The following is a 27886-nucleotide window of genomic DNA, read 5'->3' on the forward strand; positions in this document are numbered from 1 at the left end:
CAGTTTTTTATAATTTCAAACTATGCCATCAACCTAATCAATTTTAATTTTGATTGCATATCAACAGCAACCATAAATTTTTTCAACCCCCAAATTTATAGAGCTCTGATTTGTAGAATATTGTTTTTTGCAGACCTTTCACATATGTGCTTTATGTTGATTCTCTCTAATTCTGTAAGTTTCTGGAGAAACTGAGGCTAGGCACACAGTTTGTTACACTTGGTAAATGCCAGACCCAGGATGTGAACCTAGATAGATAACTCCAGTGCCTGGATGTCTGAGTTAAGAGTAATAAAGGTGGCCGGATGTTGTGGCTGATGCCTGAAATCCCCCAGCACTTTGGGAGGCTGAGGCGGGCAGATCATGAGGTCAGGAGTTCAAGACCAGCCTGGCCAACACAGTGAAACCCAGTCTCTATGAAAAATACAAAAATTAGCTGGGCGTGGTGGCGCATGCCTGTAGTCCCAGCTACCTGGGAGGCTGAGGCAGGAGAATTGCTTGAACCTGGGAGGTGGAGGTTGCAGTGAGCTGAGATCCACCACTGTACTCCAGCTTGGGTGGCAGAGTGAGACTTTGTCTCAAAAAAAAAAAAAAAAAAAAAAAAAGAGATAATTGTGAGTCCTTAAATGTTTGCAGCAATTATCTGCAAATATTATATATAGATGCTTGACTCTAAATGCAAGCTACTGTCAGGATTCTAGAGGATATATGACTAGAAGTTTTGTTCTTGCCTAGTTTTTATCTAAGAACTGGACTGTGCTTTATTTAGCTGCTTTCACAACCCCTCGTCCCACAGGTGTTCATCTGTTTGTGTATGCCTCCATCAGGCTAATTTTTCTCTTCTTGCTGACTTGGTCTTGCTGTTTCCTGCCGCTTTTCTCCTGTAGCCAGAATCTCCCTACCCCCCACCATCATGCTAAGTTCATTTCTTAGCATTACCTTTGTTGAGAGAGAAGTAGGGTGTAGTTGGTGAGGAGGGATTGAAAATCATGCTGACTGCAGAAGTCCTAATAGTCTGAAGTTGCCAAGAGTCTGAAGTGAAGTAAATATATAGTCAAAGACTCTAGATAAAGAGTGAATGACAAATATCCCCGTAGGATCCCCGCAGAGGGAGCACAGTGACACATGTTTTGTAACATCACAGATGTTCAGTGAGCATTGCTGAGTTGCGTGTTTGACCTGGGCAAACTTTAGAGTATTTCGAAAATAGATAGGAATATATTTACGACACTATTATCTTCTATTTGCATAGCGCTTTTCAGAGGGGTTCACCTGTTAAATTTGGCCTATATTTTAAGTGAGTCATTCTACCTTTATCATGTGCCCAGTGTACAACACGTAGAAAAAAACAAGCCAGGCTATGCCTGAGCCATACATTTAAACTCCGGAAAGGCGGAATGGACTGAATTGCCTGAATGCTGCCTCTGAGTCAACTTCGTTCCCCAAGTGACCTTATGTTCCTCATTTCTCTTCTCAGCCTGGGAATAAAGCTCTAGAAGAAAGATGTCTGAGAACAGTCTTTATTTCTCAGGCAGAGAATTTAGACTGCCCTTGGCAGGAGAGTCCTCCCTGAGCCCCTGGCTTGTGGATTTGTGAGCTGGGTTCACACGTCCAAGGAGGAAGGTATTGATATTTAGGCTGGCTTGTCCTTCATCGTGGGTCTGTAGGTCAGATAGGAGGAGCTGAGGTAGAGAGGGATTACTTTCAAGTTACTTTCCTCCTTTTTCTGCTTTCTTTACTGATGTTTGTATAACTGCTGGCCTTGCTCTGTGCTTATTTTTTTCCTACCTGTGCTCTTGGAGGTGCTTGATATATTTTGAGTTGTAACAGCTAAGCACGTTTTTTTTTTTCTTACTTTTTATTCTTCTTCCATCTTCTCTGTCCCTTCTAGAAAGGCTCAGATGTTGTTGCTGTTGTTGTTTCAAATCTAAATCCTTTAAGATTCTACCAGATATAAGTTGTAGTTTTGTCAGATATCTTGTCCAGCATGTATGATGCCCTCAGCTGGGACAGATTCCACTGTGAAAGGGAAAACTCAAAATACCAGTTGTGATTGTAGGAAGGAAGTTTTCCTTTTGTTCAGTTTTCGTGTAAATGAACTCTGTGGGTAAACTTTCCGGGGCTGGTTCTGTGAGCATCAGGGACCAAGGCTGCTTCTCTATCTTGACGCCACCATTCCTAAATATATGACTTGTTCCTTCTGGTCCAGTATGATGGTTGGAGTTCCATCAATCACGCCTACCTCCCTGCCAGCCAGCAGGAGGAAAGGGCGAAGGGCATACCCCAACCCTTTGAGACATGCCTTCTTCTTTAAGGACATCTCCCAGAAATCATATGTAACACTTCCTTACCTCCAACGATGTGCTGGAACCAGTTGGTGCCAACTTGTGAGAGCTGTATCTCTTCCTATTCAGCTCCATGTTTAGTGCCATCAAGGTGAAAGCTTGAAATACCCAAGGTGAGAGTATTCATACCATGGGAATTGGCAAACATTACAAATCAGGGCTTTACCCATTCATACTCCTCCCCCACCCCAGAACTGATTGTTAAACATTGACTAGCAACCACCGTTTGCATCCCATTGGATAGGACTCCATCACAAGGCCACCCCTAGCTGAGATGTGGACCGGAAAATGTAGTTTGTATTCCAGGTGAGTGTGTGCTCACCTTTAAAAACAAACGTGATTTTAACAGATGAAAGAAACAAGATTATTGGGGAACAAATAGCTGTCTTTACTAATATTCTGCATCATTTCCCTGGTCCCCATCTGTTTTCGTGCCTGGTCACTTTCAAGATTCTGAAGTCAAATATATGACCCTGCTGTCTAACAACCAATCTCAGTGCATCTTTTTTTATCTGCTGCTGCTACTGATTTCTCATGGACACGGGCTCTTCTCTTTATTCTCCAACGTACAGCCAACATAAGGCGACTAAGTTTAACAAACTTCACTGAAGACTGAGGAATTTTTAAGAGAATTGCAATACAGAAAAGGAATACTAAAAATGTGCCCATATTCCAAGACCCTAATCCTTCCTGGCTGTCCATGTAGCTCCTTAGCACCAGTCTGCCCCCTAGCCCTAAGGATGATTGCTTTCTCCCCAGTGGAAGTACATCCTCACACAGCTAGAAATAGCAGCAACCCTAAATTATCAAATCTCAACTCCCACTTAAAATGCACAGACAAGCTCCCCATCCCCAACCACCACCATTGCCTTCTGAAAGCATGCCAAGTTTTATGAAGAATGCTTTAGTCCTGCAGCACAGGTAGTTATATAGTAACTACACATAAATATCTTACCTAACAAAAGCACCTGTGTCAAGTCAGTTGCATGCTACATGGACAAAGACTTGTAAAAGCTGCCTGTTACTTTCTCAAGCAGCATCCATTATGTCAGCATCAGTAAAGCTGGGGTAGATTGGCCACCAGCCAGGCCGGGAGCATGCCCTTAGAAAACTGAAAAAACAATTAGACATTAGTGGTGTATTTATTAAAAAGAGTCCTCACTCTATAAGGAATATCAATATCTGCATCCCTGCTTTAGACATTCTGCTGTTTTGCAGAGTTTCTTTACATTGCAGGAGAGCTTGAGGATGAGGGGAAGTTGTGATTCTACATCAACAGAGTGAATCATATGTGGTGAATATGCAGAAGCAGCCCCTGCCTGCTTTCTAGCATCTGCTGTGGTCAGATGTTGGGTAAAGATACAGAAGTCTCAGTACTTTTGTCGAAGAAAGTGGTCATTTCCATTGGAGAGTAACATACAAGACCTAAGTGATTTCCTTACTTCACAAAACAGCAAACTGAGATCAGAGAGGTCAGGTTACTAGACCAAGATCCTAAGAGGTGCTAAGCGGAGGAGCCAGAACTAGCAACCAGGTCTCCAACTACAGTTCCTTGTGTAGTTTGAGGATCTTCTGGCTGCAAGTAATAGTGTTCACTAGGAGTGATTTAAACTAAGTGGACATTTATTATCTCCTGTATTGCATAGACATGTGGATTCAGGTCTGCATATTTGTGGTTCCAGCTTGCAGTGTGGGGTTGCTTATGGCTGTACAGACTGGATTGCACAACTCCAGGGAGGACCGATTCATTCATATAGTTAACTGAATGGTGCTGACATTGGACTGTGTACACCTTGCACATATGTTTGGAGTGGCCCTGGTTGGGGAATTGAATTAGTGGCTCAGTAATGTCAAGACTCCAGGGTAGTTTTTTTGTGGCTGTCTTTTTCTCTGATGTGTAGCTGCTCTTTTTGTTATCACATGTCAATGTCTAAGCAGAGAGGAAGAAGTGAGTAACGCAGTATCCTGTTCACATGATTCTTTTGGCAGAAGCAGAATCTCTTCCAAAAGCACCTAATAGATTTCCCTAATATCTTATTGCCCAGGGATGGGTCACATGGCTATGTCTAGACGAAACATTGGCAAAGGCAATGAGCTCACTATTGTAGACTTAGGAAAGCAGGGATCTGCTAGCAAGGCACATGGGGTAATGGGTGTTGGGAATGTGACCAGCATGATTTGCCATAGACAGTTACACTGAAGGTAGAGTCATGTGTTTTAATGTACATGATGGTATTGAATGAAAAATGCATGTTAAAAAGCATTTGTAAAAGAAAACACATCATAGATCATTTGAAATGGGCAACTCAAGTTTGCTTGCTCTATATTGATTGTGTTTGATGTTCCCCTCTGCATAAGGTAATGACTCTTCCGGCTTTTGCCTGACTTTATGAGAGACACGCCTTTCACCTGGGGGAAGTGTAATCTCTTACTGCCACTGCTTTAGCAGCTTTCCAGATTTTCCATTAACAGGTTCAGGAACCCTGGAATTACTTTGTTTTCTGGGTAAGCAGTTTAGAGCATATGCATTTCCCTACTTGTTTCCAGGGTGGTTGGAGGAGTTAAAGGTAATTGCTTCTCCAGACACAAAGTAGGGAAATAACCTCCGTATACTTAATGTAACAACCAAACTGAATTGTAACATGCATAGCCTGTGGATCAGGAAGTGTTTTAGATGGGACCATACAGAGATATAAATGATACTATTCTTTCCTCTAGGGACTCACAATTTACTGCAGCTATTTCTACATGAAAGTTATGTTAATTAAATATGTGAAGTTGTACAGTCACCCAAAGGACACTGAAAGTCATTGTTCCACATATAAAAAGGCAGAGGAAGCCAAGATCACAAGCCAAATGGATGAAGTCAAGGAGAGAATGAATCAGTCCTTTCAGAGTATGGGGTACTTGCTAGGGAGCAAGGGAAGCAGTGAGTAATGAGGAGTGTGATTCAGGCAGCTGATCTGTACCATTCCATACTCCCCAGAGCCGTGGTGGTGCTATGAATACTAGCTGTAGATAAGGTGTTACCGCCAAAGACTAGTCCTAGAGATGCCCTCAAAAGAGTTTCTACGTGATTCTCAGAAAAATGCGTAAATCTTTGCAGTATCCTTGACCAGGAGGAAAAGTGGACTTTCGTTGAATAGGTTTCCTTTCAAAAGCATTGGTATGATTTCCTACGGTAAAGGCCTTTCTCTCTTTCTGCTTGTCCCCTATAAGCTGAGAGGAAAAAAAAATAGAAAGTGAAACTCCTAAAAATATGGTGAAGTAGAGCTGTAAAGAATCTTTGGAATGGGTGTTCTGAATGAGGCAATGTCTATGTTATTTCTTCCTGTTTTTTAAAAAGTCCTTGAACTGCTGGGACCATAAGTAGGAGAGGCTGAGTGTGAGGAATTGCCCTGCAGAAGAGATCTGCCCGAAACCCCCAGACCCCTCTTTTTTCTTGGCTTGTAGGGTATGTGGGGGGAGGTCCAGGACCTTGAGTCTGAGTGATGACCAGTGACATGGCACATGTATATGACAGATGGTGGCTACTCTTACCGTGATACTCTTTGGGCCATGCATTATCTAGGGCTTGATGACCATCTGTATCTCAGTGTGATAGAGTGGAACTTCTGTGAGCACTAAGATCTAAGCTATCAGTTCATTGTTGAGCAATGTTATAGAACTGACTGCGTCTAAGACTGAGCTGAGACAATCCCATTACTGGGTATATACCCAAAAGATTATAAATCATTATACTATAAAGACACATGCACACATATGTTTATTGCAGCACTATTCATAATAGCAAAGACTTGGAACCAACCCAAATGCCCATCAATGATAGACTGAATAAAGAAAATGCAGCACATAGACAACATGGAATGTTATGCAGCCATAAAAAGAATGAGTTCATGTCCTTTGCAGGGACATGGATGAAGCTGGAAACCATCATTCTCAGCAAACTAACACAGGAACAGAAAACCAAACACTGCCTGTTCTCACTCATAAGTGGGAGGTGAACAATGAGAACACATGAACACAGGGAGGGAAACAGCACACAGTGGGGCCTGTCGCGGGGTTGGGGACTAGGGGAGGGGGATAGCATTAGGAGAAATACCTAATGTAGATGACGTGTTGATGGGTGCAGCAAACCACCGTGGCACGTGTATACTTATGTAACAAACCTGCACGTTCTGCACATGTATCCCCGAACTTAAAGTATATATATATATATATATGAAATAGACGGAGCTGAGTAGCCTTTCCAGGGTCATCTTTGGAGATTTGGCTTGTGGGTCAGGAGTCTTTTGCAGAAGATAGGAGCCCTGGTGGTATGCTGGTGGCTTGTTGGCCTTTGCCCCTGCATGTTCTGTGTAGTTGGAGTCAGGTAGCCCAGTGTCAGACTGGGAACTCCAGGCCAGCATGGATGCAGGGAGGCACCTGGGCTCAGGGCAAGGCAGCCCCTTCTCTTGACAGAAGATTGGCCTACAGCCTTCATGGGAGGGAGAGGATTAGACTAGATACCATCTATAGATATTCACCCTCTACTCCTACGCAGGTTATCTCATGGGAACAGTTGTTCTTTCAATCCTGTCTGTTCTTAGCCATGCCTTCCCCAGTGCCCAGCCTTGCTTAGCATTCCTAGTGGAGATGGAGCCAGCTTTAGGAGGTGTAGCCTCTGATCTGAATTAAACTGACCCTGAGGTTACGGAAAGGGCAAGCCAGCTGTGAGCGTGAGAATTGCCCCCTGCTACAGCGCATTCATGGGATGATTTGGGGAGGATAATGGCAATAATACCCTGAGAGGAAAGGGTTTTGAATATTCAGCAGCTCCCATCTCAGCCATACTACATGGCCCCACAGCAGAGAGCCTTTGATAAAGTTGGCTTTCTAGAGTAGGGATTGAGGTCAAACTTGCTTGTAAAAGCATCTAGAGTTATGTTACTTTCTTATTTAGAAACAAACAGAGAGCCCAGGACCATGAGGCTTCCGCCTGCTGGACAGCAAGGACCTCCAGCAGCCTCTCAGCTGTTTCCCAGTCACTTTCAGAAGCAAGGCTGCTGTAGCTCATTGATGTATGAAAGATGTAATTGCAGCCATTGATAGGGAATGAATCAGCAATATGATGCACTTGGAAGCTCAGAAAAAAATCAAAGGCCGCACAGACAACATGACTGTCACAGTAGCCAGATCTGAATATAAAAAATCTAGTCTCTTCTGGTGACGGAGGAAAGGAAGTGTCATCCATACAAGATGAATTTACAGTCTGAACCCCAGGAGGTCCTGCACATAGGAAGTGCCTGCAATCCAAATACCATGCTCCTTACTGCCTCTCCTGCTTCCAGCACTTTCCCTGGGGTCCTCCAAACCAGTAGAGCAACCCGGCTGGCCTCTCTTCTTCTGAAAACATCTCCAACTTCAACAACACCTTGAGATAACATACTGCTGGTATTTTAAAAACTGCTGCCAGTAGGGAGGAGGCCAATGGCGTGCCCATAGAACATGTTCGGCCTCCAAGTGGCCTCATCATCAACGAAGAATCTGAAATTTACAAGATGCTTCAGGAGAAACAGGAGTTGAACGAACCCCTGAAACAGTCCACCTCTTTCCTGATTTTGCAGGAAATCCTGGAGTCTGAGATAAAAGGGCATCTCAGCAACCCACATGATTCAGAAGTGTTAAATCTCCCGACCCCAAAGTGGCTGCATCAATTGGAAATGCTCAGAATGTGCCCGTGTATGACAAATGCGGTCCTGGCATTGTAGGCATGTTTGTAAAGCTGTGGAGACCATCATCCCCTCCCTGAATGTTACTTGTGCACTGATTGTGGCACTCACTCAAAAAAGAAGGGCTTTTTTTTTTTTTTTTTTTCTTTTCTCCATCAAATCTACTGGGAAGAGCATGCCCAGGAGCAAGTCACACCACCTGAGGGTATGATGTGGTCATCATGTTCCCCAAGTGATCCAGCAGACCCACACTGACCACTGTTCTCCAGCCAGCCTCTGCTGCAGCTTGTTCTCTAAATGTTCTGGCCTTGTCTCTTGAAAGTTCTGTACTTACCTTTTTTTTTCCCCCTTACCTTGGTTTTATCCCTGCTCATTGAACCTTGAGTCCCCTATCTTGGTTAACTGACTCACACTGACTATGTGGTGCCCGCCCACTTTTACAATGAATGGCAAATTGTTTTTGTTCGGCGTCCCCTTGCTGGCAACACTATGTACCTTCCTCCCCTCAGTTATTCTCTGCTGCAAATGGACATCAGCCACATTTGAACCAAATCAAATGTAATTATGTCTGACATTGATTTCATTTTTGCTCAATCTATAGACTCCCAGAAAAAAGAAATTAAAAAATGAAAACAAAGAGAATTTAAATGAACAAACAGACCTTTCTGGAACCCACTGTGACATGAGACGTGTCCACAGTGCAAGGTTTCAGGCACACACTGAAGGAGCATCTGCTGGATAGTTCTCCCCGCCCCCAAGTCCTTAAAAACCTGTGCCACTGGTGCTTATTTTTCTTGACTGATTAGGTAGATACTGATTTACGCATGACTCTTTAATATTTGAGAGCCTAGAGCTTCCAATTAAAATATGCTAAAAGTATTTTTTAAATGTTACAGTGTTAAACCTTATAATCAGATGAACTGTACTACTCAAAAAAGGTAAATTTAATGAATATAGGAGTGTGTACATCATTTCCTATTTACCTGACAAAGCCAATGCTTGGCTCTTTTAAACAGTTTCTGAATTCTTGCATTCTCTGTGTTTCCATGTTCTACAGTGTTTGTACAGTTTTGCTACTCATTATTTCCTAAAAGCCTTAAGGTCTTGAGTTCATCTGGTCTGCCGATTTCATGGGTCTTAGGGAAACCGTGTTCTCTTTAGACTTTCCATGCCATGAGGGCTCTGGAAGGACAGCCTCAACAACTTTCCCTTCTGTAGTTTTGTTCCTAGAGGGCAAGGACATGGTCTATTTTGTCATTTCTCCAGGCCTGCCTGGGTGGGGGTAAGAGCTGGGAGACAGATGGACCAGCAACATGGAGTTCCCCTTTGTGTTCTACTTTAAAGCTCTTTGCCAGGAACACCGCATGAACTTTTTGTTTGTATTAGTTAAGCTCCAAGGACCAGTCCATGTTGGGGAAATTGAAGTGAGCATGGGCAGAGTACACAAAACTGCACTTTTCGCACCAGATTCCAAACTGTCCATCCACATTTATGCAGCAGAGAGCCAGAGGTAGTATATTTGAGGAGTGGGTGATGCTGGCAAAAAATGTAGACTTACATAATGTAAAACACACATACAGAGTCCTATATGGAGGGGTGTTTCAGTCTCAAGTTCTGGATCCACATGCTAGTTCCACTTTGGAGTATGACTTTAAAATGTTACATAATAGATTTCTGAACCTCCTTCTTCATTTATATAATGGGAATATCAGGCTTACTTATCTTAGTAGGTGGCTATGAGAATCAAATGAGAGAACGTGTATGGGCTGATACTAGTTGCATACAGTGATATGCTCTTCCTGTAGAATGTTACTCATTGGATCTTGTATCTTTTTAATACAGCTCTAGACTTCTAAGTCGCGGCTGGTTCTTTTTCTACTTGCGCAACAAGTGGAATGTGGCACTGGGTTTCTGACAGTACGCATGGATTCTTGGAACCAGTTTTGTAAAAGATGGCTCAATCTCTCACTTGTCCATCTGTCCAACAGCATACCCTGTAAAAAGTGTGTGGTGGTTGGTAATGGAGGAGTTTTGAAGAATAAGACATTAGGAGAAAAAATCGACTCCTATGATGTAATAATAAGGTAAATATATTTTCTATTTGCTACCCTAGAATTGTTTCAAAAGAATATGGTTTCTTACCTTAATACAGCTGTGTTTTAGAAGGAAGGGGAGATGTTTCTATTTGTTAGTGTGTTTTATTGCACAACCTTCTCTCTTGCCTGTTGGCTAGAGTTAGGCCTAGATTTCAGGCTACTCATTTAGCAAATATTTGTTAAGTTTCCTTAGTATGCCAGCATGCTTCTAGCCACAGGAGAGATAGCAGTGGATAAGAGCAATGTTTGTGCTCCCTGTGGAGGGAAGAAAATGAGTAATTAAATATATAAAAATTATAAATGCCATACATAATTTAAAAAGGATGTAATAGAGAATCTTTGAATGGCTCCTTTGTAATGATTGACCACTTTGAGAAAGAGACATCTAAGCAGGGCCCAAGTGACCACGCAGCAATAACCATACGAAGATTATGGTGGAGCAGTCCAGGCAGAAAGGATGTTTGCTGCAGGGCCTCAGGAGGAGATGATCCTGAGTTTGAGAGGAGCAGCACAAAAACCCAGTGAGGCTGGAAAGTAGCAGGCAGGGGGAGAGTGGTGCAATTGGAAGCTGAAGCGGTGAGCAAAAATCAGGCTGCAGAGGACTTTGTAAGCTAGGATTAGAAACTTGGATTTTAAGTACGACAGGAAGCTTTTTAAGGGTTTTAAGCAAGAGAACAATGCAATCTGGTTATCTCTTAAATATTCTGGCTGTGGCATGGACAATGGAATGTGAGGGACAAGGGTGGAAATGAAGAGGCCAATTAGGTTGCTGCATTCAGGTATAATATGATGGTGGCTTGGGACAGGATTGTCATAGGAGAGGAAGAGATGTGGACTGACTGCAGATGTGTTTTAGAGTTTTCAGGATTTGTTGTGGTATTAGATGTGAAGAGTAATGAGAATAAAGAAATCAAGGATGCCTCCTACTCTTGTTTTCAGCTTAGGAGATTGACTGGAGAGTGGTATAGGAGCAGGTTTAGAGGAAAACCATGATATGAACATGTTAGATTTGAGATGCTTATTAGATTTGCAGTGGGTAAGTTGAGTAGGCAGTTGGATAAACAGGTTAAAATCTTGATGGTGTGTGGCCTATAAGCTGTATTTAAACTACGGACTGGATGAGATTTCTCAAGGAGAGACTGAGAGAGAGAGAAGAGAGTGAGGACTGAGCCTTGGAGAACTCAAAGTGTAGAGGTTGAGCAAAGAAAAAGGAATGTGTAAAGGAGATGAAGAGGATCCACCAGTGAGGTAAGAAGAAAATCAGGAGAAAGTGATCACAGAAGCCAAGAGAACAAAGTGTTTCAGAACAGAAGGAGTGACCAACTGTGTCCCAGTGCTGGTGAGAGGTCATGCAAGATAAGGACAGAGTGACCATTGGACTGGTGACCTGAAGCTCATTGACACTCCTGACAAAAGCAGGCTTTGAAGCATGATGTGGCAAGAAGTCCAGCTGGAATAGGTTGAAGAGGGAATGCAGAGAATGTACCCCTGAATGTACAGATGAAAATGTAGAGAAACCAATATAGTCCAAAAATGTTGCTTCAAAGAGGAGTTGAGAAATCAGATGGCAGTTAGAGATGGTTATGCAGTCAGGGGAGTTTTTTTTGCTTTCTTCTTTTGAAAAGATTGGAGGCTCTATAGCATATTGGTTAACTGGTGAAATGAGAAAGAGATTGGTCTGGTAAAAGAGAGGGGAGGGTGTTCAGAATACAAGTATGGTTAATGTTTTCTAATGGAAAGGAGAGCCAGAATTGTGGTTACAACTACCAAGAGTCCCTCTGACGTAGTGAGGGGAAAATATGGCCCTTTCTATCTCTATTTTTTTAGTGAAAGTTTGAGATAAGGTCATCATCTGGGATGTGTGTGTGTGTGTGTTAGGAGTAGCTATGAATAGTTTAAAGAATGGCAAAGTTAGCATACTGAGGCAATACATTAGGATGGTTTGGCAGTATTGGGGGTTTTGTGGGGTTACAAGCTGCCTAGGGTTTCTGCATGGTGAGGTCACCTTATTTTCTGTTTACTATCCATTTTGAGGAAGCTGTGATAATTTACCTACAAAACAATTTTGAAGCAATCACAGGTTTCTCTACCCGTAATTGTCTAAATCTGATAATTTAGAGCCACAGGAAGCCCTTACAGGAAAATGCCATGGGTACAATATTTTGAAAGTCATCTCAAGTGTTATTAAGTCTGTTCATCTTATATTACATAGAGTCAGTGGCAAAGGGCAAAACAGTATTTATCCTCCTTGGGGACACTGTTTTGGAAACAGCATTTCTTTTTTTATAGCATTCCTTCATAATGTGTGCATAAATAGTGCATGTCCAACCTTGGCTTTCAGCATACACAAACCCAACAGTAGATCCTTTGTGGTTCTTTAGTTTACTCTAGCAATAGACATTCATTTGGTTGTGCTTGAATATAATATAGCAAATTTATATTGTTAACTTTATTTCAGAATACAGGAATTTTGATGGGTCTTTAAACCAACTTAAATGCGATTCTTCTTACCAGTTAGTCACACACATCCATGTGCTATATGACTGTGTGGCTTTGAGCAAGTAATTTTCTCTCCAGGGGTTTGTCCTCCAAGGTCTCTTTCAACTCTGGTATCCTGTGGCTCTGTGTTCCCATTTATTTTATTTAGTCTTCAGTTCCCCTGGAGGGAAGACTGAATTATCATTGGCTCCACAATTAATTTTCAAATACAAATGAGTATTTCTGCCTTTGATCAACCAATTATTTAATGAAAAGGAATGATCTTCTTGGCCATTATGTGTGAAAGATTGATCTATTGCTTCGTGGCTTCAGAGTGCAGGGTAAAAGGCTGATGTTTGTCCCACTCTGAAACCTCTGAGAACTGTGATGGAAATGGCACACACTGCACTTGGTCTACATATCTTGTATGTTTTACTATCCACAGAATGAATAATGGTCCTGTTTTAGGACATGAAGAAGAAGTTGGGAGAAGGACAACCTTCCGACTTTTTTATCCAGAATCTGTTTTTTCAGATCCCATTCACAATGACCCTAATACGACAGTGATTCTCACTGCTTTTAAGCCACATGATTTAAGGTGGCTGTTGGAATTGTTGATGGGTGACAAAATAGTAAGTAGGCAAAATTGTTCTGCCTTCAGATTACTTTTAGTGCTTTTTTCCTTAAAAAACAGACAGCCACACTGTTCTATTCTCTATATTCTTACTTTCAGAACACTAATGGTTTTTGGAAGAAACCAGCCTTAAACCTGATTTATAAACCTTATCAAATCCGAATATTAGATCCTTTCATTATCAGAACAGCAGCTTATGAACTGCTTCATTTTCCAAAAGTGTTTCCCAAAAATCAGGTATGTATTTATCTCTGCATGGTTTCAAACTACAGATCTGGCTGAGGTAGGATAGAGGGTCCTGGGAACTCTCAAAAAAAAAAGAAAAAAATCATCTCATGAGATGATTTCTGAGGGTCATCTCTGAGTTGGTAAAAGTAGTTATCTGTGGATGTTATCTTTATGTTTTTCATTTATGTTGCAAGGAAATATAATTTTAAGTTGGGTTTTTTTCCTGCCCTTGTAGGGCCTTCCTGGGGTCTCTTTGCGCATCCTGAAACAGTTTTTCTTTCATAACTCTGTCTTCAGTGTTCTGCAGTGAGGAGAGTCTGACTGGGTGGGCTGACGGGCAGGCTTGTGCTCAGAGTAGCTGGCCTGGCTTCAGGACAAGTGCATGGCTTTGCAAGCTAAAAAGAACTGTCTGAGATGCTCTGTTAAAAATATCACAGGAAAGCCAGAGGAAAGGTGAGGAAGGACAATAAAGTAGTCCAGAAACATTTCTGTAGTCAGAGGAAATGTTGGCACTGAATTCAAGAAATGGCAGTTACAGCCATACTGAAAGAGTTCTTGAAACTTCAAATTGAAATCTCATTAACTTTCACTCCTGTTTGCCTACTTTCCCTAGAAAACAATACTCTACACCCATATGGTGGCAGATATATTTTTCACTGGAAGCTTGAGTAACTGTATAACATGATACCTTGGTTGAAATGAGTTTTTTTCCCCCTTTTTAAAGTAGGGAAAAATCCAAAGAAATAAATATATATCATGTATTTTCATGATGTATATTTAGCATGATAAAAATTGTGATTAAGAAATTCAAAAGTGTTATATGCTGAAAAGAAATGTTAGTGTTGCGCACTGAAAATAAAGTATTATTAAAAATCAAAAAGGAAGTCACCATTCTGTTCTCTTCCCTCTGTAACCCATGTAATCTCTCAAGCTTTTCTACCTTTTATGTGCTTCCAGACTATTTGCTATGCATTCATAAACACATACCCTTTTTGTTTGTTCAGTATAATTATGATTATGCCATAGGTATTGTTATTTTCTTTTTTCCCTTTATTTAACTCTTCCCCTATTTATAGACACTCAGATATATCCAACATTTTCTTCTCTTTAAATAATGTAGTAGTACATGTGTTTATAGGGGTTTTCTGCCCATTTGTCAGATTTCTGTAGGATAGACTGCTGGAAGTGGGATGCTCAAGTCAAAAAGCATCCATGTTTTGATTTTAAAGCTGATTTCCTTTCCTAGTAATTCTGAGGGTAAAGGACAGCTTCTGAATGTGTGTTTTGTGACTTTTCAGTTCCTATCTTTGTAAGTGAAGTATGATCAGGTACATCTCTTGCTTCTTCATTTTAGGTAATATCTTTAATTCCAAAAGCACAGGAAGACCCTGAACATACTTAGTGATAACATTAGAATGAACTGTAGCTACATCAAAGTCCGAGTAGGATATGGTGTCCCAGAAACCAAATGGTGTATTTCAAGAGAAGTCAGCCATGTCGAATGCTGTCCAGAGGTTGAACGTAAATAATAAACCCTGGTTTTAGAAACGTGGAGGTCATATTGGTGATATATATTGACAACAAGAAAGAAGGAAAAAGCCTGCTTGAATTAGGTTGAAGAGAGCCTGGGACACGAGCAAGCAGTAATAAATCTTTAGTGGACTTTTTGCTAGAACAAGGATCAGGGAAATGAAGCAGTAGTTGGCAGATGATATAGGATTGAAGAAGCGTGTTTTGTTCTTTTTTGGTCTGTGTATATGCTGAAGGGAGTGGTTCAGCAGAAAGAAACACTGATGATGAGGGGAGAAAGTAGATAAGTAGATAAGTAGAAGTAAAATTGTTGAGAAGTGATATGGGATAAAATATAGACTAGTGAAAAGTTGCTGAAGTTACATCTCATCCATTATAGGAGGATAAGCACTGCAAATGTGAGTAAAGATACAGGTAAGATGGTAGATTTGGAGTTGGGATGATGAAGTCACTATTTTGACTGCTTTTGTTTCCTTAAAAAAATAGAGATTAAATAGTCAAATTAGGAAGAAGAGTAGGGCTGTTGGAGGATACAAAGTTATAAATTCTCATCTTGGAGAATAGGAATGGAAATTTACTAGTCAAACGTAACTGGATTGCTGGGCATACTTAATGCCTGTTTGAGAGTTGGGTCATAAATTCAGCATTCAACCAGGTAAGCATATTTTTCTGTTGCCCTATTCTGTTGCTGGAGTGTGGGTACAGGGTGACTGCAGTGCTTATTCCTCTTCTAAGAGTTTTGTCAGGTGGTAATATAGGTTCTGTGAGTGATGGCTGCAGAAGAGCTGGTCTACATAAAGAAGAGGTTATAAAGACGGATGAAGGACTCTTCTTTTTTCTTTTTCTTTCTGAGACGGAGTCTCGCTCTGTGGCTGGAGTGCAGTGGCGCTATCTTGGCTCACTGCAAGCTCCGCCTCCCGGGTTCACGCCATTCTCCTGCCTCAGCCTCCCGAGTAGCTGGGACTACAGGTGCCGCCACCATGCCCGGCTAATTTTTTGTATTTTTAGTAGAGACGGGGTTTCACCGCATTAGCCAGGATGGTCTCGATCTCCTGGCCTTGTGATCCGCCCGCCTCGGTCTCCCAAAGTGCTGGGATTACAGGCGTGAGCCACCACTCCCGGCCGAAGGACTCTTAAGATGTGAAGAGAGGGCCGGGCGCGGTGGCTCAAGCCTGTAATCCCAGCACTTTGGGAGGCCGAGACGGGCGGATCACGAGGTCAGGAGATCGAGACCATCCTGGCTAACACGGTGAAACCCCGTCTCTACTAAAAAATACAAAAAAACTAGCCGGGTGAGGTGGCGGGTGCCTGTAGTCCCAGCTACTCGGGAGGCTGAGGCAGGAGAATGGCGTAAACCCGGGAGGCGGAGCTTGCAGTGAGCTGAGATCCGGCCACTGCACTCCAGCCTGGGCGACAGAGCGAGACTCCGTTTCAAAAAAAAAAAAAAGATGTGAAGAGAGGAAGTAGAAGACATGAAAAGGGGCAAGGAGAAGGAAAAAGTAATGGGATCACTGAGGCTGAATGACTCCTAGGTTACAGTGGTACATAGGATAAAGAAAAGTTTATGCTGAAGGCAGTTAACATTTTCAGACAAGTTTGCCTCCTGGAGTTGATTTGATTGTGCTGCTTCGATTTTTTTTTTCTTTTCCTCAAAATCATACTAAGTCATATGTAATTTCAATGGGAACTATAAGAAACACTTTATATGTAAGATAAGGAAAGAGGATGCTTGGTTTTTCTTTCTAAAAAACTAATGGTGCAGTTGAGATTGTGATATTGCTATGTATGCATTTGGAATATTTATTTTCTAGTCAGATACTATTACAATTTGTCATTGAAGTGCTTGATTAGCCTTTCCCTAGAGTTAAATGGTGAGTATAAAATATAGCTATTCGAAGGCAAATATATATGAAGTCTTTTATCATGATTCCATCCATTTGCAAATTAAGCTGTCCTTAAAATTCATACATGTGTTCAAAATTCCCAGGCTTTGCTTTTGCCATAAGGAGCCTGACTCATCATGTTTTTCTATTTTTTAAAACAATACAGCAACATTCTCTTCCTTAAGCCTCACAGTATTCTTTCATTTGATAGTTGTCCTCTGGGCTAATACCGCAGCTATATTTTATTTTAAAGACTTCCTAAGATTTCAGTCACAGTTTATTTTTTAGAGTTAAGGTATATATGCATACTCTTTGGGGCTTGAGCCTTATATGAGAGCTTAATTATTTTTCTCCTTATTAAATGTTTAGAAATCCCTATTTTATATGATTCGGTCAACCAAATATGCTTTGCAAACAAGTAGCTCCTTTTGCTTAAAATTTTTTTTTATTCCCTCCCCCAGAAACCTAAACACCCAACAACAGGAATTATTGCCATCACATTGGCATTTTACATATGTCACGAAGTTCACCTAGCTGGTTTTAAATACAACTTTTCTGACCTCAAGAGTCCTTTGCACTACTATGGGAATGCCACCATGTCTTTGATGAATAAGGTAATATACTTTAGGTAATATACATATGCTTTGGACTAATCCTTGAGGGATGGAAATCCCATATTTTCTCTTCTCACACTCATTACTGAGGGACCTGGTTTTGAGTGGTTGAGGGCTTGATAGGGATTACAGGGCTACCAAGGGCTGCAACTAGAACTCATGTACAGGATCATTTTACTACAGCATCAAATCCCAATTTATGGGCCTCATGGTTATTGCCAAGTGTCATCAAATCCATATAAGTACAGAACCTTACTTTAGATATTCTATCATATTTGCACTATGGAAATTCAGCCAACCTGCTATGTTTCAGATATTACAAATTCACCTTGCATTGCTATGCTTAATTATTCTCATTTGTTTTTAAGTAGACAAGATGGTCTAGAATATTTTAACCCTACAAGAGAATCTTCATGGTCAAAAAGGTTACAAACCTTCATATTGGATCACACTTCTCTTGAATAGGGATTAATAGTGAGGATTTGTATTTTGTTTGTTAACAATTTTGCCTTTTTTTTTTTTTTTTTTTTTTGAGTCTCACTGTTTCGCCCAGGCTGGAGTGCAGTGGCATGATCTCGGCCCACTGCACCCTTTGCCTGCAGGTTCAAGTGATTCTCCTGCTTCAGTCTCCCTAGTTGCTGGGATAACAGGCACCCCTTCCACCACGCCCGGCTAATTTTTTTTCCTTTTTCTGTATTTTTGTATAGACAAGTTTTTGCCATGTTGGCCCGGCTAGTCTCGAACTCCTGGCCTCATGTGATCTGCCCGCCTTAGCTTCTCAAAGTGCTGGGATTACAGGCATGAGCTGCTGTGCCTGACTAAGGATTTGTATTTTACTTGACTGGGAAGGAGTTTCCTAGTTTTCTAATTCTAATGTAAATTAGTAGTGCATCACAAGTGATAGGATTAAAATGTTATCTGTATACTTTTAATATTGAAATATTACTTGATATAAAGTATAGGGATATATCTCATGAAATGAGTCCCCTTGAATCATCCCACTATAATATAAGCTGAGGAAGTGGCATAAATCAGGTTAGATTTTAGTATTGTCTTTTGTCCCTCACCCTCATCCTCCGTCCCCACCACGTTAAGACAAGCACTTAAGTATTTCAAGAATTAGGTGCCCCAACAGACTTTGGATTAGGCTCATTTCTCCTCAGCCCTAAACTTTCCTGTAGCACTTGTGGTATTTCAAGTGTCATCTAAAGAGCAGAATATTAAAACAACTTCCTCAGGAAGAAAACGTAGATATTCATGTATAGAACAGTAATTTTTAACACATCTTAAACTGAACTAGGCATTATAAGTTTCTTATCGCCAGGCTGATTTTTTTGTTTTTAAACTGAGTCCTAGGGACTTCTTCCATTCTCCAGATTTGTATTGTACCATGATTCGGTCTACCAGGGTTTGATATGAAGGAGCCTTACTTATGTGGGAGTTGAAGTGGAAAGAGTGGGCTGTAGGGAAAGCTTCTGCACAAGAACCAGCAAGGAAAGTAATTTAAAAGGCTATCAAAAGTTTAAAGTACATGCAACTCGTTACTTCACATTCGAGTTCTTCATTCAGAACTTTTTAAAGTATTCCATTGGTACTGCTAACACTTTGAGATGGGGAAAGATGGTAATTGAATTTTTCTTCTTTAGAACGCGTATCACAATGTGACTGCAGAGCAGCTCTTTTTGAAGGACATTATAGAAAAAAACCTTGTAATCAACTTGACTCAAGATTGACTCTACAGACTCAGAAGATGATGCTAACAGTGTTAGTTTTATTTTTGTACTGCAATTTTTAGTTTAAAATATGTTGATCGCACTCGTCAAATAATTATGTTTATTGTCTGTTGCTGCCTGGTGCTTCATAACCACCAGCTTAATTTCTGTGAATACTGTATATTTAACTTATGAAAACCAAGAAAGGTTAAGATACCGGGAAAATAAGTTTGGATTGCTTTGTTTTTAAAATACACTAGTTTTCTGAGGTGTTTTTACACGTCTTTTTATAGTAACTTCATCTTAGATTTTTGAAGGGATATGACTTCCTACTAAGGATTTAGTTTACCACAACAATTCTGACTGTAGTAAGACATTTTGAGAAGTATATTTGGCTACGGTAAACATGGCTCGTGGAAAATCACATGACTGTGGCTTGATGTAGCAAGCTGAAACCACTTGGCTCTGGAAATCTAAGTTCATACTGGTTTAATTAAGCTCTCCCCTGACAACCCCAGAATTAAATGAACCGTGATTGTGAAGAGTAATTTGGTACAATGAAGGCAGTGTTTTTAAGTTAAAGGAAATAGGCTAAACATAAAGTTCTAGATAAGTAAATAACTAAAGAATACAGTTACTAAAGTCTGATGGCTTTGTATTAGTTTAAAGAAATGAAGTTTAACTTTATACAATGAAGCTAAGCTAGGCAAGTTCAAGAAGGAAAAAAAAAATCTTGAACATTATTTTTTTTTGCCTGACTTATTCATTAAATTTTGAAGGTTTTCCACTTGAAGTAAATTAGGAAAGGTATATAAGATAACAGAACAAGTAAACACTTAAGAAAAGTCAAGCTGAGGCCGGGCATGGTGGCTCACACCTGTAATCCTAACACTTTGGGAGGCTGAGGGAGGCAGCTGGATTGCCTGAACTCAGGAGTTCAAGACCAGCCTGGCCAACATGGTGAAACCTCATCTCTACTAAAATACAAAAAAATTAGCTGGGCGTCATGGTACGCACTGTAGTCCCAGCTACTCGGGAGGCTGAGGCATGAGAATTGCTCGAGCCTGGTAGGCAGAGGTTGCAGTGAGCTGAGACTGCGCCACTACACTGCAGCCTGGGTGACAGAGCGAGACTGTCTTCCAAAAAAAATAAAAAGTGAAGTTGGCATTTTTGGATTTAAATGGTAAAAAAAGAAAATCTCATTTTCCCATGATAAAAGCTAATCTTCAGATGGAAAGCTTGCCTGGCTACCTAGGGTGCACCAGAGAATCTGATCCAATGCAAGCCAGTCAAGCCTACAAATGTGGTGAGGTAGTCTCCCTTCCTGTATTTTAATAAATGTAACCAAAGGCCATCTGGAGGTGGGGGAATGAGAGGTGAAGGAACAGAACAATAGAGGTTATAAGGATGGAACTAAAAGTTGTCAGAAGAGATATGAGCTGAAGAAAGAATTACTCTCTTTTGAGCAATAAATACAATTGGAAAACACTGGAAAAACATGGCTTGATTGCTGACAACCAACCTGCCTCTCTAAAGAGGGTGTATAAAGGGTGAAATACATTAGATCGGGCTCAGAAACGGAATGCAGTACTTATAAAGCAGGATAAAGGGGAGTTCAGTAGTAGCTGATTTAACCCAGATCAGACATTAATTATGGACTATGTTCTATGAATACCAGCATATGTCTGCAGAGTGCCACAGTTTTGATTCTTCTTATAACTTTGAGGTACAAAAGGAAGGTACCAGAACTGGAATCACATGTAATCAGTGTGATTTTCCCCTCATACCAACAGCTATAGGCTGCAGTGTGGCTGCTGAAGTGCAGTTGATGATATAAAGTAAATCAGGCTTCAAAAAGGATGGTGCTGTGGGTACACAAGGACATAAAGATGGGAATGATAGACACTGAGGACTGGGGCAGGGGGAGCGAGGGGAGGAGGGAGGAGGAAGGGCAAGGGCTGAAAGACTATGTATTGGGTACTATGCTGACAACCTGGATGACAGGATCATTCATACCACAAACCTCAGTATCACACAATATACCCATGTAACAAACCTGCACATGTACCCTTAGAATCTAAAATAAAAGGCGAAATTACCTTTTTAAAAAAAGGATGGTGCTGGTCATAGAAAAAGTCAAAGTAAAAACCAATGGTGGCATTTTCAAATGTTGCTGGAAGCACAGTATTGGCCATAAATGAATGACGTTAAAATCGAAGAATCTGGCATTTTATAGTATAAGGAAAAGCTACAAACCTCAAGGTTGTTTTATTTAAACCAAATAATCTGAGCAAGACATATATACAATTTATTAAAAACAAATGAACACATTAAAATTTCGCTATTTTACAATCTAAATTCTAGCAACATATACAAATACTGAGTGACTACAGTACATGCCGAGGTAAGAAAAGTACATTCTGGGAGAATATCACTGACGCTCAAACCATTTTTATTTCCAATATGTATTTCAATACATGTTTGTTTCCACTTTGCCCAGTGCCACCAAAAAAAAAAAAAAAAAAAAAAAAAAAAAAAAAAAATTAACAAGTTGGATTACATGAGAATTGGTGCCACAGTTGACTTTAAAAGCATTTAATAACTTATTTAGATTTTGCAGTTTAGGGACTTCAAGTTCAGAACCAAAAAGCAGAGAATCGTCTTATCTGACATGATGTTTCTATAGACCTCTTGCTCTCTAGGTGACAATGCAGAGCCAGGGCAAAGGTGTTCAAGCTTTGTCACTCTCCACAGCTTTGTGGCCACATTCATATTTAGATAAGCTCGGATTCTGCTCCCCTCTTCTGGGGATGGGGAGAGGCAAGTGTGTATGTGTGTATGTGTATGTGTTGCTGCATTAATTCTTCACTCGAACCATTTACATCAGCGAATAAACCCATTGTTCAACGCAAAGTGCAAACAGTGAAACGTGGACTTAAATAAACTGGACTAGACCCAGCACATACAACAGGATCTATTTAGATTTACAGCATTTAATAAAGTATAAGTCAGAATTCACAATATCTTAAACTGTGCTGTTTCCTAAGATCAAGTAACAGCCAAGTCAGTGTAATTTTATGAAACCTGTAATGGCCACATTTGTTGTGTCTCTGATGTATTTCTATAACTGTATTAATAAGAAAAAACTTAATCCAATACACCAGTGACTTTGAGTCTTAAATGTTGCAAGCAAAAGATAAAAATACAAGAGAATTTTGTCAGATAGTTACTTTCACATTTTCAGTTGTTACTTGATTGTCTCCAAAGCTATATATGTATCAGATATAAATGTAGTAAAAAAAACAAAACAAATAGAAAACCTCTACTATAAAAACCAATGAACTAAAAAGAAGTACAAAGCAGAAAAACCATTTGAATCAGGCTCAGCTCTTCATCTGGAAAGTAAAGTTTATATAAAAGTAGTAAAAACTAGATATGTTATAAAAATTATTGATAGTTCAAGGATAGCACAGTGGCAATATGAATTGAGTCTTAAAATATGCATCATTTCAGAAAACACTTGCCTCTTAAAAAAAAAAAAAATCGAAAACTAAACAACAAAAACCTCCAGGAAAAAACAATCAATCAGGTATACACAATTAACATAAGAATAGCAAACTTCTTTGGGAAAATGAAATAGTTACCAAAAACATCTCTCTTAAAGCTTCAAACAGGTGTATTGAGGAAAAGTATATTCTCCGTGTTAAGGATGAAGTAAAAAAATCAACTGGTTTGCTCTCTTCCCACCTGAAAAGGGATGACTGCGTTAATATACATGTGCTTTACACATCCATGTATGTTTTAATAAAAATCTAACATCTATGTCTTTTGTTTCAAACATTTTGAAACAAAGTATGTATTGATTTTTCAGTGAATGAAATTGCGCCTCTAAGTTTGGAGAAGGAAAAACCAGTGAAAATAAGGCCAACAAAACCATACCACAAAAGGGCAGGAAGCTTGCAGAAATAAACAGTTCTCTTTCTGAAGCAATGTTTTAGAATACTGATATAATTCATGGAAGCAAGAAAACAAATACTGTTCATCTTTATTCAAATTGAGTGAATTCTGGCAACATCATAAAATCTGGTGGCTCAGGCCAAAAGAAGTGACTCGAACTTTATGGAAAAGTACTGTTCTACATTAAATCTACAGACAAAGGTTTATGGAAGAGGGAATGTCAAATTTATATATTTTTATCATATGGTGAACTGCTCATGTCATGTTGCCAGTCTGAAAGTTTTAAAGATGGTTTTACATTGTTGGCTAATAAATTACAGAGGATTTCTATTTTGCTGTGTCTAAAACTAGCTCTGGGCAGGTATGAACAAGTGGTGACATGGAAGCTGCCAGGAGGTATCAAAAACAAGGCACGAATATTCATTTGCTAGAAAGCTATAATGTCTGTTCCCTAGGTGACATACAGGATTACTCAAACCTCTTACCACACAGACAAAGTGCACAATCATGCAGTCCTGAAAAATACACGTTAGGTTTATATTGTGTGTAATAGTTTATGGAAAACTGAAATGAAAACTTATTTTTTCTGACTAAAAATATAAAATACCTTGAGACTCAAGAAAAATGTATATTTTGTGAATGTATAAAACCAAAAAGGACAAATTCTGGTTACTTTTTAAAGAGGTAATTTATATTACTTCTGAGTGAATAATTTTGCCTTTCACTGTGATAAATGTAAGTGGGTCATGTTTACAGCACTCCCTTAGAAGCCTTCAACTTCATAACTCTCCTAGGAAAAATCCCATTGTAAATAAAGTTGGGGGTGGGAGAAGAATCTCCTTTAGAGCTTTCAAATCGTCAAGTTGTTCCTGTTTACACATAGAGGAGCATACTTAAAGACATGAAGGGATCTGAATTCATGAGACTAAGGCAAGCATCACTCATCAGAAATACTCAAACATTTTACAAACACAAGAATGGGGCAAGCCACCAAGGGCCTCACGTGGAACACGCAAGGATGAGACCAGGCCATATGCTGTGAAGCATTAAAGCTCTAAAGAGTGTCACAAAGTGAAAAAGCAATCCCCCTGCTCATTACAAGTCAGAGAATCCCAGCCAGAGATCTTAAGATGGATAAGTGGATACGGCTGCAATCAAAACAATGTTTATATCAGTAATTATTAAAAAAACAAAATCCAGAAAAGAATATAGGAATAGAAGAGGAAATCATGATAGTACCCATCTTTCACAAACAAGACTAGAATTTCAAGCCATTAGGTATTTCAAGAACAGTACCGTGCGTTATTGCCAGTCAGGCTTACAGAGCCATCTCGAGTTCATTAATGTACCTGCAGCATTGGTAATAAATACTCTCAGTGATTTTTAATTTCTCTGAAGTGCATTATAGGGAGCTTTTTCTGTATTAAAAATAGTGTTCTACAGTAGTATCAAACAGGACATTTGAAATTTAACAGGTGAGCAGTAACTGTGCCACCATAACACCTTTAAAGCAAGATGGCAAGATTAGTAGTTTCCTGTACCTCAGTCACCACATTTTCCCCAACCACTTCAGTGACAGATATGTAATACATTCTATATATTACTACCACTAATAATTAAAAGAAAAAAAAAAAAGGCCATGTGCTTTAAAACGATGCTTTGTAAAAAGCAGCATCACGTTCAAAGGATTTCTTTAAAAACATCACATTCCCCATCCCTTCCTGCTCCTGATACTTCCTGTGTGCTCTGTGGCACCTGGTACACCAATTCGTCTGGGGCAGGTGGACCTGGCTTCCCACCTTTCGGGGTATCATACTGGGCCTGGGCTGAGGAGCAGCTGTCAGTCCTGGAGAGAAGTGTATTGTAAGTTCCCACTAGCGGGGGCGGTTGGTTCCCCGTAGCTTTGAAAGTGGATGTGGAGGGCAGACCAGCTGAAGCTGAGGGGTGCCCTGACATGTCCATGATGATTGGGGTTGCATACTCAGGCCCCGTAATTGGGAGTGGTTCAGCATAGGCATGATAAACTTCCTGCCCTGGTGAGTTGTAAGGATCTAGGTCTGCATAGCCTGCTTCTTTTCCTTCTTCTGGTTTAAAGGTAGATCTCTGATGAAGTGTGCCAACAATTCCTCCTACGAGTGGCTGAGCATACTCTGTGGGTATCACAAAACAACAGAGAAGTCATTTTACCAGTAAAGGGATTGCATAATTTAGGGTGGCGGCTGCAGACTACACTAAAAGCAAACATTCTTTAGGGTACTTTTGTTGCCATCAATACTTAATCTGCAAGAACTTCAAAAATTAAAATTAAACATACTGTCTAGTACTTCTCATAGTAACAATATACCAGAAAGTCTCATTCATGTAATTCTGCATAAAGAGTTTTCACATATGTTCTTTAGATTTACAGACAGAATATTTCTTTACTGAATATTTCCTTTCTGAATTATTTTCAGAATATTTCCTTGAAAAAGAAACATTCAATTACTGGAATAAATACTAATCTTGAAAAATAATTTCAGATTTTTTTTCAAACATTAGGAAATATTTAAAATGAATACATACTAGGCTAACAGGATAAATACTGTAAAGCTTCCTCTGTCTTTCCTCTTCTCCTCTTAACATCTTGGGTCTCCCCACAAACCAAACAAGCAAAGCCTCAGTTAATGTACATAACGCCCAGCGTCTTTAGAAATGAGTGTCCCAACTTTACACACACAACATCCAAGACACAGAAATCACTCTCTAAGAGTCACCTTTTAAAAAGTGGTTCTACCTTTAGGAAACAGTTTCTTAAACACGAAAGGGATCGAAGATACTGTAAATCCCAAAGCACTTTATAGCAAGCCTAAGCAGTTTCTCCCTCTGCCTGGTGCCAGAAGGCTGCAACATAGCTACCTGCAGAGTCAGCCTGCAGCACTGTGGTGACTTCTCTTGGACTCAGGTGATTAACTTCGCTGCTGCTATAGCGAACTGGGGTTTCCTCATGGTCCACTGCTTTTGCAGGAAGAAACTGCTTCATTCCTTTCCACCAACCTTCATTGTGACGGTAAGCCAAAGAGACCATTAAATAAAAACCTGTATCTCAAACAGTAATATCAAGAGAGGAATCCTGTTGCATTTAAGCCATTTCTATAACAAATATCTCTACAAACTTGCCTTTATAATCAAACTTTTTTTTTTTTTTTTTTTGCTGTGATAGACTATCCAGCACCAAGCAGTACATGGTAGAAATCTCTACCAAACACATGCAGGCAAATCACTGTTAGTATAGTACAGCCGGATAGAGTATCTATTTTAGGGGTGGCTTTAATTATATTTTTCCCAAAAAATATTTTCCAAGATCTACCCTGGGGCACTAGCTGCCCTTTTCTACCCTAGCCACAGCAGTGAACTCTCCTGGCTCCTACGAGCTGATCCAGTAGTGAGACTGGGAAGTGAGAGACTGATAGGGGGCCCTTTGGTGTCACTTGCAGCAATTCAGAAGACGACAACTCATCATGGGAGACCTCCCAATTCCTCAACTGCTGGACTCCACTTGGTGAATAACCATGGCAGAGAACAAACACACACTGGGTCCTGAAGACCACAGTCCTTTGTTTCCCATGGCAGAGAACAAACACACAATGGGTCCTGAAGACCACAGTCCTTTGTTTCTTACTCAGGGTTCACATGGGCCACAGAACGCCAGTCTCCCTCTTGAGAAACAGATACGCAGGAAAAACTATACAAGTTTTTCAGAAGAAAAAGAACAAAGCTTGTTGTAAGAAATGTGTACTTTTCACTTCATTACTTACGAACTACAAGAGATTTTGCAGAAGAGTAAAAATGGTGAGAACTGAAGAGTAATGCCCTTGTTCTAACAGTGTCAGGAGTTCACCTGGGCCTGAGAATGACTCTCTTTTTTCACTACTGCCCCCTGTAGGGGAGGGACATCCCTCTGATGGAAATGAGATGCAAAGACCATGTGAGTTACCTGCCCGGTCCCAGTAAGGTAAGTCATAGGTGCCTTCAGTTTTTTTCTTTCTGGAAAAATACAGAAGTTAGCAAATAGAGTAAATTCACTGGTAAGACATTTATGAAACTACAGAACAAACACTAAAGTTAATAATTAGTCTAGAGTACATTTCTCTGTTTGCTGATCTACCCAAGGGAGTCCTCTATTTCATCTGACTTTCAAAGTTGCTATGCTGAGGTTTACAAATCCTGGACTCTCAGTAAACAACCATCTTTTGCCATAGCTACCTTGTTACCTACCTATTACCCACTCAAAAGGGATAAAAGAAATGTAAAAATGCGAAGTCTGTCGATGAAAAGACTGAATCAAATCAAAGAATCACCTCTAATATGTGAGTTATTATAGGTAAATTATGCTGTCTGTTTTGATTTCAAATAAAGATATCAAAAATCAACTGAGTCATAAAACTCACAGATCTAAAAAACCCATCTTCTGATTTTCTATTCTGCATTTTTTTCCTCGAACTTCTTGCTTTTCTTCTACAGTCTTTTTCCCTAGAGAAGTTTAAAGGGTCTCATACCCTTAATTGCATAGATCGGATTCCTCCAACCATCCCAGGATAAGTCAATGCTCCCACTAACAGTGACAAGTGCAGAGGGAAGAGAACATGACTCTCCAGGCCTGGGAGGCACTGAAATTCTCTTGGGGGAAACGAGAGTCACGTATGCATCAAAGAAGATTCT

The 27886-nt window shown here is 40.2% G+C and overlaps 2 protein-coding genes across 17 annotated transcripts in view; one reads left to right on the forward strand and one right to left on the reverse strand.

The window, feature by feature from the left end:
• ST3GAL6 (ST3 beta-galactoside alpha-2,3-sialyltransferase 6) overlaps window positions 1–27144 on the forward strand; it is a 65910-nt gene extending 38766 nt beyond the window's left edge. For 7 of the 13 annotated variants that reach the window (XM_010353725.2, XM_010353727.2, XM_010353721.2 and 4 more), the window contains 5 exons: window positions 10045–10140; window positions 13076–13262; window positions 13364–13501; window positions 17367–17519; window positions 19166–19974. In XM_010353725.2, coding sequence (XP_010352027.2) covers window positions 10045–10140; window positions 13076–13262; window positions 13364–13501; window positions 17367–17519; window positions 19166–19252 — 661 coding nt within the window. In that variant the 3' untranslated portion in view covers window positions 19253–19974. Of the gene's footprint in view, window positions 1–9898; window positions 10141–13075; window positions 13263–13363; window positions 13502–17366; window positions 17520–19165; window positions 20729–23102; window positions 24802–27110 lie in introns of those variants that run through there. The other 6 variants (XM_030940009.1, XM_030940013.1, XM_030940004.1 and 3 more) reach the window with 5 other exon arrangements.
• DCBLD2 (discoidin, CUB and LCCL domain containing 2) overlaps window positions 21460–27886 on the reverse strand; it is a 98360-nt gene continuing 91933 nt past the window's right edge. For 2 of the 4 annotated variants that reach the window (XM_010353728.2, XM_030940003.1), the window contains exons 14-16: window positions 27162–27211; window positions 26084–26221; window positions 21460–25338 (exon numbers count right to left, since the gene is read on the reverse strand). In XM_010353728.2, coding sequence (XP_010352030.1) covers window positions 24869–25338; window positions 26084–26221; window positions 27162–27211 — 658 coding nt within the window. In that variant the 3' untranslated portion in view covers window positions 21460–24868. Of the gene's footprint in view, window positions 25339–26083; window positions 26264–27161; window positions 27212–27886 lie in introns of all 4 variants that reach the window. The other 2 variants (XM_030940001.1, XM_030940002.1) reach the window with 2 other exon arrangements.

The sequence above is a fragment of the Rhinopithecus roxellana genome, chromosome 1, assembly GCF_007565055.1.
Source record: "Rhinopithecus roxellana isolate Shanxi Qingling chromosome 1, ASM756505v1, whole genome shotgun sequence".
Classification (NCBI taxonomy): domain Eukaryota; kingdom Metazoa; phylum Chordata; class Mammalia; order Primates; family Cercopithecidae; genus Rhinopithecus; species Rhinopithecus roxellana.